Raw genomic sequence first — 12,827 nt, 5'->3', positions numbered from 1 at the left:
CACTACGCTTTTCTTCACTCTTTCGCCATACCCTCCTCCGCTTTCCTCCTCGTGTCTTTCATACCCACTGCGCCCTTTGTTAGCTTTCATCTTTCGCTGTGCTCGTTCGCTCGCTTATGCTGATGCCAGTGCTCGCTGCAGGAATGGCTGCCTAAGCGCTGCGCTATAAAACTTCAGAATACACATCTGTGTTCGTGCTACTCTTAATGGCCTCTCATAGTGATGTTGGCAACGCTGGGGAAATAGATGAATACAGAACAATAAAGATGGGATGATGTTCTCTACATCTTTCAGCATCCTTTATGTGTTGCTCTTTGTCACCACAACAAACAATATCTATTTCACTCATCTTAGTCCCTTATGTCATCTTGTGAGCAGTATCATGATGCCAAGCCATAACTTGCGGAATGTAACTTTGTAAAGAAATCTTTATGTAAATATAGCTAGCTGTATGGCATGTTGAGGTCATAGCAGTCTGCTCTGTAGCCACTCCCATGTCAACTCCATTGAGGATCTGGAAATTGTGTGCAGAATGTGACTGATTGTCTGTACCTAGAATTCTATTTTGTTTTGGTTCAACTTGTTTTTTTAGTGGCAGTTATGCTTCCGTTACATCTCTTAGGGTAGCTTTGCTGACACCTTCCTTTGAAAAAGTGACTGAAATATCTTTCATAAGAGAAAAAGGGGGTAGGAAGTATTTCAAGTTTGTTGCTTATACCATCCTGAAAAAGTATCCCTGTTGACATGTTTGTTGTTATTACGCTGTGAACGGGAAGCATTGCTTTCCATGTAGGAACTATATAATGCGACCTTGTTCCACATTGTGCAGTACCCGGGTGTTGATTTGCCCTGGTTCTTTTCATGTTCGCCTGTCTTTCCTTTGTTGGTCAGAATGGATTTTGTTTTATATGCAGTTGAACCTTGCTACAATGAAGATGAAGCACACAAAAGTACCTTTATAAATACAAAAATTTGTTATTACAAGCATATGTATTTTTTATATGGTGATACATGATGCACCAACATATTTATTTACTTTGTTGTATCTGATAATGTTATATCTGTGTTTGTTACATTAAGGCATGACTGTATTGCTGCTTTGAATCATAGTGCAGAAATTCGAGCTAGATGGTTATCCATGATTATTTAATAGCGGTGTGTAAAACAAGGGTCTAATGTAAAAGAGATACATAGCTCTGCTTTGTATGCCTCTTCTGTGCTCGTCGTCCTTTTACGTGCTGTCATTAGATGATTTTGGACTGCCGGTTTCATTTTGCAGAAGGTAATGTGTACATATGTTCATTTTTGCTGTGCAGCGCAAAGCCCGTGGAGAACAACTCTTTGATCGCGTGTGCGAGTACCTCAACTTGCTCGAGCGGGATTACTTTGGCCTCACCTACAGAGATCATGAGAATACGAGGGTGAGTTAAACAGCACATTCTGGTTCCTTATAGTTCATTATCTGGGTAATCTATAAAGGAACTGCTACTTTGCTTTGTTTTACTATTTCTGTAAGCTTTGTGTTCTTCGTTCGATCAGCTAAGCACTATGCACTTCAGTTCATACTTTCTAAGACAGCATGGCTCACTCAATGATTATGCTAAGTAGAATACTAATGTACTTAGAGGTTAAAGATAGTTATATCAGAATTGTTGCTTGTTGTATGGTTTCTGGTGAATGGTTATGACTTCTACTACTGAGCTTAATTTGTGCATTTGCGATAGCTGACTAAAGTGTGCAATCCTGACAGTTAATTGGAATAAGTTTGGTAATTGGCTAATTCAATATTCTAAATGTGTGAGTAATGTCGGTCTCTTCAAGTAATGCATATGAGGAGTTAAAATTGTGCCATCTGCGATCAATGTTTCTAAAGGAACTGTCCGAAGTAGAAACAAAATAAGATGTTATATTTTAATTTTAATATCGCTACGCCGTATATAAAGGTATGACTGAATTAGTAACACTGTTTTGAGTGAAAGTTGCTATATGCTGCCATACTAATGAGTTCTGTACTTCATTTGGATGACCACTTGTACCTGAGAAAACAGTCATTCTCCCACAGCACTGTGGCATTTGCCATTGCATGAGAGAAAAAGAATTGAAGAGTGGTTCAAGAAAAAGACACCATTGTCTTTCCTAGTGTATGTAAACTTGCCATGGCTATGATTTAAAACACGGCCGCCTATGTTCCCACCTAGGGCATCCTGCCCTTGTACAAGCACTTTGTTCATAGGTGAGGTGAGAAAAACTGTTCGCAATTGTTTTCCACATTTCTTCATAGACTTGACTGGTGCCCTGCCTATCTTTTTTCATTGGGATGGGCTACTTGATGATGATGATGATCATGGAATAAAATTAACCAAAAAGAGCTGATTCGTTATTTGAGCCCTAGACTACTTTGCCCTGTCCACGATTTTTCAATGTGTTTTGCTATCAAGCGAGGCGTTACAGAGCTACTACCACTACTAATAGCTGGCAAGCTAACATACAGAGTGCTGCTGAGCTATTGTTGTTCCAGGAGCAACAGACTGCTCATTTGCATAATTTATTGCTCCCTTATTCAGCATCTGTAATGTCACTGGTAAGTGAGACATTCATCAGAACTGCAGGCTTGGTGCTTGCCCTGTGTTTCTCTGAATTAGCCCTGTAATGCTGCATTTATTTTGCACTCTACAATACATGTGTGGCCTTTATTTCCTTTTGTTTTTTGCTCTGTGCAGAACTGGGTGAACTTGGAAAAGAGTCTCTCAAAGCAGATGAAACGTAAGTAAAGCTTAGTAATGTGGAGTGTTGTTATTTCTTTTAATTTTTTGCAGCATAGTAATTTTAACTCATTCCATGTAGGTCGGCCCTGGGAGATGTCTTTTGAAGTGAAGTTTTACCCTCCTGACCCGTCACAGCTGCAAGAGGACATTACGAGGTGGGCCAAGCAACTTCAGTTGACTACTATTGTGTTGACGAGTATTTGCTGTTAAATCCCAGTTTTGTCACCATTTTAATTTAGCACTTAAGGTGCATAGCACTAGCTTCATTGAGTGGTTACTGATTCGGCCTTCGTTAAGGAGAAGCAGACTATTCTGTCTTGTCATCCAGTCACAACTTATACGCATATTATTTTGTGGCATTGAAGGGTCGATGACCTGCATTTGTTCCAGATGTAATGCAAGGTACTCTATGGTAGTTGTGAGGGGAAAATGCATTGAATTTGTGCAAATACAACTAATCAAGCACTGCAAACAATTCATAGATAGTGTTATTGTGAAAAGGGCTTAGGCAGCTGACAAAGTTGGAGAAATTACAGTGCTTGTGAAATCTGCTTGCCCATTGTCTAGTCCACATACTTCTGTGTGCAAACATATGTCTTATAGTTGTGTAGTAGCAAGTTGCAAACCACAGTATGCTAAACCTTGATGTAATGAACTCAGGTAGCCTGACCGAAGGTTCCTATTGGCACCCGTACATTTCTATGGACCCAAACTTTATTTTGATCCTAAATGTAACTTTCGCTGGATAATGTGAACATGACTGGTCAGCACGCATGAACCTGACATCAATGGTGACCCCAGTCGAGACCCCAGTCTAGCTCCAGGGTCTGTTTTGGCGGAGCATGGAGGACAGTGAATACTTTGAACGCGTGCCACGCCTGCCGAAAACGCATATTTTTGGCCTGCCAATAAGTGAAAATGGTGGCGCACAATGACTGATTACAGTATTTATTGTAACATGTTCCTTGCTTTCTTTTTTTTTTCGAATAATATTGTGCCGAAACTGCGTGTTCAAGAGGAAATGTGCTCTTTTTTATGATTTTATTTGTGTGAAGTGGCACACACAGTTGTTCTCACATAGGCTATGTCAAAAAATGAATCGCCATGTTTAAAAGACTTGAATACTTCGGACTTGAAAACCAAATTGGATAATTTGAAAAACTGACATCTTATTCAAATTCAAGACAGGGATATATATGTACAGTGCTCACGGAATAAAACGCGACAGCCAGTATTTGGTAGGACCCAGCATATGTGCAGAGAACTCGAGAGTACCATGTCACGTCGCTATGAATCTGGTCACTAAAGGTGACTCTGACTCCGCTCTAAGTGTACACACCAAAGTTACGTCGATGTGACACGAACTGCAGCCGGTGGAAACGAAAGTATGGGCATTAGTTAGCCCTAAATTGACGCGTTTCACTCCGTGAGCACTGTACTTGTGCACTGCTAGTTATTATCAGAGTTCAGCGTCCAATCAGCCACTTGACCTGCCAACTGGCTACAAGGGTTTCTTTATATGGCCACTTGCAGGTACCAGCTCTGCCTACAGATACGGGACGACATCCTGTCCGGAAAGTGAGTACATGAGGCATCACATTTCGTGTGCTGGAGCTGACACTTTTGATCGGTAGCAGTTGACTCATCATGTGCAAAACACTGCATTGGTTTTGTGGGGTCTCGAATGTGCTCTTAGGACAAAGGAACAAAACAGAGTACGGGAAACAAACCCAAGGGCATATATTGCGCCTTCTATACAGTAAGCCAGCCAGTCAAATTGCATCTAATGGAACCTGCCGATGGGCATTGACGAATTGAGGAAGTCCGACTCACTTCAGCATGATATTGAGAGAATATGTTCGCCCCATGCTGGACACTGAGACTCTTTGATTTTCGGAGTTCTGGCAGCCAGATGGCAGCCTGCTAGTTCAGGTGCTGATAGGAAGTCACGTGGGCTGGCATGCCAAAACAACCCAAAGCGGCCCGAAGTTTGCAACATTGAGTGCAGGGATGGCTGGCCGCGGGATAAAGACGTACGGTCGCCGTGGTCGGCCCGTTTGTGTGTTGCCAGCTTGAAAATATATAGTTGCATTTGGGAATACAATAAATTTTGCGAGATATTGCGCGACTTGGCACAGGATGCACACGGGACACCTCACTTTGTACAGCGCAACGACCTCCGACGCGTCGATGCCAAAACGCATGATTGCACGTAAGTGATAGCGAAAGCAATCGTTCGAGGATGCCTGCTCACAGCGATCACATCGGCCATCAGTAGCATTGATCAGTTGGCATATTGTCATCATTTGACAAGACATGAAAAAGCAGGATATCGGGTACGTTTTATATGAATAAAATTTTGTGCCAAAATGCTTGAATTTGATTTCAGAAAGTTTGTTTTGGCTGATGGTGCTCCTCTTCTGCCCCTGTACTGGACGAGCTGGGGCTGTGGTTGGCTCATGAAAGTGCACACCGCCTATGATCAGCGAAAAGTTTCGCACGTTAATAGTATTGGTCGACCATGAGAGCAATAAGCTAATGTACGTGTGGCCATTACTCCCCAACCAGTGCATTCCTTAAACATCAACAGCCTATAGTTGGAACACATCAGTTTTAAGCTGCCACCCAAGCATACGACGGAGAGATTGAGTGAACAGGGGCTAGCTGTGGCACCTTTGCTTACTGCAGAAAAAGGAGACATCGCTGCATATACGTGAGAAATGTAAAAATAGATACCACCAGAGAAAGAGGAACCAAAAGGGCCCTGTAATGTGTGGGAATGAGCGTCTACAACTTGTACGGAACACGATGGGGATAGCATGCACATATGATCAGGAATATGCGTTCATGGCCGAAAAGAAGCCTTCACGACGCACCCCCCCCCCCCCCCCCCCACACACACACACACACCAAAGCTTCAGATGGTTCGGTGACACTCGTATGGCACTGCCTCACAAGGTGGAACTGTACATTAGAACCTTAGAAAGATAACGCTAGAAGTAATGCAATCTGAAGGCTACCGTAGCCAGTTGCCTGAGTGAAGTAAAGTCGTCAAGTGCCTGCATTGCAATCCGTCAATTCCCCACAAAGATGGCGACTAGCGCTCATCGCCTCTTTTTGAGCTTCCAGAGAGCAGCCAGACCGAAATCATCCTGTTTAGTTCTGGTAGCCTGCGGGTGGTAGCCAGAACTGTCGAGCCCAAGTAAAACAAATGCGTGGCGAAAGTGCGTCGCATGGTGGGTGGAGCAACCCAAGAAAAACGAAGGCATTCTGGCTGGTTCTGGCAGCCCGTCGGTAGCTAGAAGGGAGAAATCGAAGCCCACCATTGGTTAATTCTTTCACTGGGGAAGTCTCGTGAATGGTGTATCTCTGCCACCAGGTGGCATTAGCAGCAGATCACACGCCATCTCTTGTACATTTGCGGAACTTCTGACACGGCACATGCTACGGAGTGAGCCAGTTTCATGAGGGTGACATGAGGGCGATGCGGGAAAAACAACATCAGGGGCCGTGCAAGAGTTGAGCGTCGCCACATCCACCCAACTTTAGATCGCTACATATTTTGACGAAACATGCTACAAGGTCTGACATCTGCACCAGGTTGGTTTGGTTATCAATTCTGCGTTGCCTTAGGACAGACCTTACTGTACGTGTCATTTTTCAGAAAAGCTTTCCTTGTGCAGTGCTATTATGTAGAGCACCATATGCGTTTCACCATTAATTTCGCGAACCAAGACAGTAGAGCCTCGTTGGTACGTTCCTGCTGCGTACGTTTTCCCACCGACAACGATTGCAATCGAGAACACAAAAAATGGCCTAATAGAGTTACGCTCAATTTTTACCGGTTTATACATTCTCAGAAAACGCTATTTTTCGGCACCGGCATACAGTACGTTGCCAAACTGCGGTCGTATGATATGTTTTCGAGCCGCTAGATCCCATGTAAACAAGGAGGAAAATGCGCCAGGTGTGCACACGCACGATTGAGAACAGTATGTAGTTGCCTGCTGCAGCAGCTTCACCGCAATACTTGCCCACCCGTCTCGCATGAAAACGTCGTCGCACACTTAATTTCTCATTTCGGTACCAGCAGATCTCTGGGGTCATTGTACGCAGCATTGACAGCTGTCACCGCCAATCCTATTGCGATAAACATTTTCGCCTATCTGTTTCACAGTGTGTGGCGCCGTTGGAAGCGTAGCGCACACTTTAATAGGTGATAACCAAAATGCGCCTCCGTTCCCTGCTGCAGACTGTGATTGTATACGTTTTCGGGCTGCTAGATTTCCTGTGAACAAAAAAAAGACGCGAGGTGTGCTTGATCGAAAACAGTATGTAGCTGCCCGTCTCATGTGGTCGTTTCCACGCACAGTTTCTTATTTCGGTACCAGCAAATCTCCGCCTGGGTCATTGCATGCCACATTCGCACCTATCGCTGCCAAAAAAAATCTTCACCTATCCGTTTTACAGCGAGTGGTGCATAGTGCCATTGGTACCCTACTGCATGCTTTTAGTAGGCAATAATCCAAACACGCGGCTGTACCCTACTGCAGGTGCATGATGTGGGCATCACGTTTTGCTTAGTTGGTATCCAGTGTGGCTCACCAGCTCGATTTCATTACAGTTGCATCATTTCATTACAGTCGCATTACAAAATGCATCTCGGGCTGCCAGAACACTGCCAGCTGGTTGCTTCGTATTACGTAGATGTGAACAATAGTTGAGTCTGTCAATTTTTTTTTTTTAGTTAGTTTGGATCGTACGTTTTCCCAATTAGTACATTATTTCTCGTGGTTTTTTAAGAAATGTATGAATGAGGTTCTTCCGTATATTGAAATTGGTGGTTGTCTTAGGCTACCCAGTGAATGCACATGCCATGAGCATTGGCTCACTTTAGTTCGACAGTGACAATTTAAACTTTACAATAGCTAAATGAATGAGTTAACTAAAACATTGTGTTCAGTAAACTAGCTTAGCGACCATTATTGCAGACTTCTTGCATTTGCTGTTTTCTTCAAACGTGCATCAAATTATTGTCTGTTCACTAAACGCTGCACTACATGTGTCCCTACATGTAGGGACACCTTGTAGAATAGTATATTTATTGAATGTGCATATTGCTTTTAAGGCCTGTTTTGCGGGTTATTTTAGGCAGGATAGACTCTCATCTTCAATGTATAGTCATTTTGTAGGGTGGCGCATTCCCGTCACCTAGATGTCGTTAATGACCGAAGTCTGCGTTAGTTAATCTTTAAAATATCTGTAAGGTTTCTATTTTGCCCTCACATCTTAATTTGCTCACCAAGTATGGGGCTCTGCTGTCTTGTCCCATCGTATTGTCTTCCCAGTTTCTGTGTCATGTCCAATTAATAAGCAAAGAAAATGTCTCGAATGTGTTGTTTGCAACTAAAGCAGCCTGTCAAGCCCTTAAGGTTCTGGCCAACCTAATACTAATTTGTACTTGGAACACTTTTGTAGCAATGGAGTATTTGATTGTTATTATTGTGGTGATGAAGGTGATGTGAAACTTGTGCTTGTTGAGAAGACATCTGACTGAGCTGTTGCTGGCTGGGGAACGAAAGCTCGGGCTTGCACTAGGATAGTAGTACTTGCAACTGTGCAATTATCATCGATGCAAGAAAATAATACGGAATCGTCATCATTGTTATTACCGTATTAGTCGATTCTAAGATGAAATTTTCTGTTTCCCGGAAAGTTTCATTGAAATACGATGTGCATGTTAGAATCGAATATGAAACTGAGACTGTAATAGTTGGTTTCCCAATTCCTTCCCCAATCTCAAATCTCACCTTCATACCTTGGATGGCAATAGTGAGCAATGCCTGGTCCACTGTGACTCAGATTCTATCCTTCATTTTTTTGCAAGCAAGAACATATTGTTATTTCTCTAGTACCATGAAAATCTGGTGAGGGAACCCTTAAGGTTATGTGTGTTGAACATTTCTTAAAGCAGCCGAAGCCGGGTGCAAGTCACAATCGAGGGTGCGTTTGATTTGAGTGAATGTGGTGCTTCTAATTTGAAGTCATGCGATCCTGTTAACACACTACTGATGGAACTTCTTTCAGGCTACCGTGCTCATTCGTGACGCATGCGCTGCTGGGGTCGTACCTGGTGCAAGCGGAGCTGGGCGATTTTGACCCCGATGACCACGGTCGGAATTACCTGTCCGAGTTCCGTTTCGCACCCAACCAGACTCCCGAGCTGGAAGACAAGGTCATGGAGCTTCACAAGCAGCACAAGTGAGTGCCCAAACAGCTAGTGTCTGGCTCTGTTATTTCCAGGCTGTCTACCAACTGGGAAAAGCAGGAAAACCGGGAATTCTCAGGGATTTTTTGAATATTCTGGAAAAACTCAGGAAAATTGTGCATCAATCAGGAAAAATTAGCTGTCATTTTATTGAAATGGAACTAAAGTCTCCTTACTGTTGGCTAGAGTAAGTGGTTCGTGGTGCGAACGCATGGCAGAACGAGGATGAGAACAGAAAGGACCGTCGCATTGAGGAATGAACAGGAAGAGAAGCATGCAGCCGCTTCTTTGAAGGAGCTTGGGCTCAAAAAGGAAAGTGTTGGCTGACACCGAGATGCAGGTGACCCCGAGCTGCAGGTGACCCTCATCCAAGCCAGAATAAACTCTAACGCAGCGAAACGCAGCACTGAGGTATTTTGCGTGGGCTGAGAGCATGTCAGGACAGTTGAGCTTGACTTTCCAGCTCCTGAGAGAATCTCACTTGTGACAAAGTTCGGGCCTAATACCAATGAGCTTGTTATCAGTTGATAGAAATAGCTCATTTTCGAAAATATTTGCTTCTGTACGCATATCTTTTTATTTGAAGATGTTCCACTCGATTTGCAACAGGCTTTAATTGTTTTGTTCTTATTCCAAAGGTACTTTATTCGCTATGCATCTTACGGTGCCCTCCTTTCAGTTTTCTCTTTTGAGTAAAATAAACATTACTAAGTACTATTCAAACTGGATTAAGTCATTATTTTTTAACATGCTGTTAACAGCATCGGGCTACATGGTGTCAGCCCATCTTGACATAAAACAAAGTTCTGTGTCACCCAGAGAATTTTGCAAAGGCACTCAGGGAAAACCTGGAAAACTCGGGGAATTTGAAAATGTCAACTTGGTAGACAACCTGTCTATGGCTTTCTAGAAAAAATGTGGCACTGAGACGTACCAAATCCTGAACTTATTGGCTGCTCTGTGCACGTGACGGCAGTTCCACATCCCATTGACCAAGCAGCGTTCCCTTTGTCTGATGCACAGTGTCAGCGTGCACAATTTTATCTTGGCATAATCACCAAGTCACTAGCTCCGCACCAAGCACATATTTGGGAGGAGAGTGCTGACCAAGAATTTCAAAAGGTGTCTTGCAACGACTCGGCACATCGAAGTCAGACTCGTTGCGCTCAGTGGTGCGGTCGTCAAGCCCGATGCAATGGGCATAACAGACGATGCCAACACTAGCGAACCTGTCGGCTGCTATCAGCATTGTGGACAGTGGCCGTACATGCTGTGATAGGCAAATTTGGCAGCTCCGTCAGCTAAAACACGAAGCAGAAGCAAGACTACAGCCAATGCCCGCTCAGGCAGTTGAAGAAAACGAAAGTTCTCGCCAAATAAGCCGATGCCGTAGACCTACCGCTCAATGCAACAACGTTGCGGTGAGTGCTTTGCTAGTGGTTGCGAAGTGCAAGACACATAACAGTGAAGTAAGAATAGGTAAAGGTGAGTGGTAGCATGTCCTTGCCATCAAGCTGCAGCCCGTGTGGACGAACTGTGGTGAGACATCAGCGCAAGTTCGCCAAGTGTGCATGGAAATCAGGTCAACTCGTTTGCAGTGAATGTGCTTGCTGTGCACTCGGCAAGTGACTGGCAATCGGCAACACTGCACTGAATGCCGCGCTTTCAAAGATAAAACATCGCGAATCACAGCTCTCACGCAAAAGGCTGCCAGGCGTATGTGAAGACCAGCCACTACTCGCAGTGTACAGGTGGTAAGGATAGATCAGCGTCATTGTGTGATGTAGAAAATCTCAAGCGAACACCGAAGATGTGGCATGTTGGTTTGAACAGTTGGTGCGACTGTAAACCTGCAGCTTATTAGCTTATCCTCAGTGTCAAGACAGTTTGCATGGCGCTTATTAAGCAGTTTCAACGATAAATATGTAAGTGAGTTGGGTTTTGTTTGTGTTCTTAATTTTCTTTAAAAATGCTTTTTTGGTCACTTTACTGCAGAAGCATATGCATTTGGACTTAACAGCGCAAAATAACAGGCCGGCTGTTCCTTTCTCATGTCCTGTTATCTTGTGCTGTTTTCGCTCAAGTCACTTTACTAGTTTCTCGGAGTATAGCCCAATCTGTATATCGGATATTGCTGTGAGCAGATTTTTAATTTTGTGCCCGAAGATGTTTAAAATTTCATTTTGTTCTTTCCTCTCAGTAGCCATTGTACAAACACTAAACTTTGATCATCTTCAGAATGGCTATGATTTGATTTCAGAACTGCTCCCGGCACTGCATTTGTTGCATATTCTGGTAACCAGCTATCCAATAATATCAGCTTTCCGCTGAGGAGATTTTTTTCTTCTATTGTCTCCAGAAACAATAGATTGGCGGCTTTTAGCCATCTCCTCAACTAATGGACCTACAAGAAAAATTATTACACATTTGAAATCGGTATGAAAAACTAAAAAGTCTATTTTCATCACGTTCGGCCATAAAGTACGGAAAATATCTCGACAACCCAAACCTTAAAGCAGTCTTTGATGTTGCAATTGGTCTGCAGGTGGTTTGAGTGCATTGTGTCCACACAGGGGTCAGACGCCCGCGGAGGCGGAGCTGCACTACCTGGAGAATGCCAAGAAGCTGGCCATGTACGGGGTGGACCTGCACCAGGCGCGGGACTCCGAGGGCGTCGACATCACCCTCGGGGTTTGCGCATCGGGTCTCCTCGTCTACCGTGACCGGCTGCGCATCAACCGCTTTGCCTGGCCCAAGATACTCAAGATCTCCTACAAGCGCAACAATTTCTACATCAAGATACGACCAGGGGAGGTAGGTGTCCGATCCTCCCTTTCTTTTCCACTTTTCTCGGCGCTTTATCTCCATGTAAAGCAGTGGTATACTGGAAATGCACTCCGTGTTGTGTGCGTCATACTCCTTGCTGCCGTTTTGCTTGTCTTGCATCATTTTTAACAAAGAAAAAAGAAGGCAATAATATTATAACAGAACTGTTATGTGACAAGCAGGATACTGAAAGCAAGTGTATTTAGTCACCATGCAGGGTTCATTGTTTCCGAAAGATTATAGTTAAACAAGAGATTTGTGAAGTGGTTAACCTCACTGGGGAACCCTGTTGACATTTGTATTTTCCCAATAACTGCATCGCATTTGTATGGTCCTGCCAGGAGACCACACGTTTCTGGCTTGATGGCTGTCCCTAGCTCTAGGGATCCTTCTTTGGGGTTTTGGAAAAAACGTATCAGCAGTGTCCTGCTGTATTACCAGCATGGCAAAATATTAACTTTATATCCGTCTGTCATTGTCCTCCTCATTTCAATGGCAGTCACCACTCTCTACTCAGACTGACAACTGTGGCCAGTGTAAGACGAGTGTGCAGCTGGCCTTGTGATGCTTGACCAGTGCTGTTGCTTTTGAGTGTTGAACACCAGCCACCATGATGTATGACATCACTGCTTGTAGTAGATGGGGTGAACACTAGTTTAATTTGGAAGTGTGTGCAAGCCAAGCGCGAGCGAGACACATGGTGTGAATTTGTGCACAATTCGTCGTGCTGCCTGTCGGCATCCAACTTGCCACATAGACGATTGGGAACACATGGTACGAATGAGTGAGCGGCTCTTAGCTCTGCTCATAACCTGTGCCCCTGCATGGATGCTTGGAATACTTTGTGCCTTCGAAAGTGAAAACAAACGTCTTTGCACAGCTCTTTTGCTTTACACAAATGATGCCGATAAAGACACGTCTACGTGAGCAGCAAATTTTCCGCGAGGCCATCTGCAGTGTCGGCTCTG

At 44.0% G+C, this 12,827-nt stretch overlaps 1 protein-coding gene across 2 annotated transcripts in view; it reads left to right on the top strand.

Moving 5' to 3' along the window:
- Positions 1–12,827, top strand: part of cora (erythrocyte membrane protein band 4.1 like coracle) — a 57,449-nt gene that overhangs the window by 8,528 nt on the left and 36,094 nt on the right. For both annotated transcript variants that reach the window (XM_065439510.1, XM_065439509.1), the window contains exons 3-8: positions 1,317–1,421; positions 2,721–2,763; positions 2,845–2,920; positions 4,299–4,343; positions 8,853–9,026; positions 11,607–11,847. In XM_065439510.1, coding sequence (XP_065295582.1) covers positions 1,317–1,421; positions 2,721–2,763; positions 2,845–2,920; positions 4,299–4,343; positions 8,853–9,026; positions 11,607–11,847 — 684 coding nt within the window. The remainder of the gene's footprint in view (positions 1–1,316; positions 1,422–2,720; positions 2,764–2,844; positions 2,921–4,298; positions 4,344–8,852; positions 9,027–11,606; positions 11,848–12,827) is intronic.

Source organism: Dermacentor albipictus, chromosome 6 (genome assembly GCF_038994185.2).
Source record: "Dermacentor albipictus isolate Rhodes 1998 colony chromosome 6, USDA_Dalb.pri_finalv2, whole genome shotgun sequence".
Taxonomy (NCBI): Eukaryota; Metazoa; Arthropoda; class Arachnida; order Ixodida; family Ixodidae; genus Dermacentor; species Dermacentor albipictus.
This window is presented reverse-complemented; position numbering and strand designations above follow the sequence as displayed.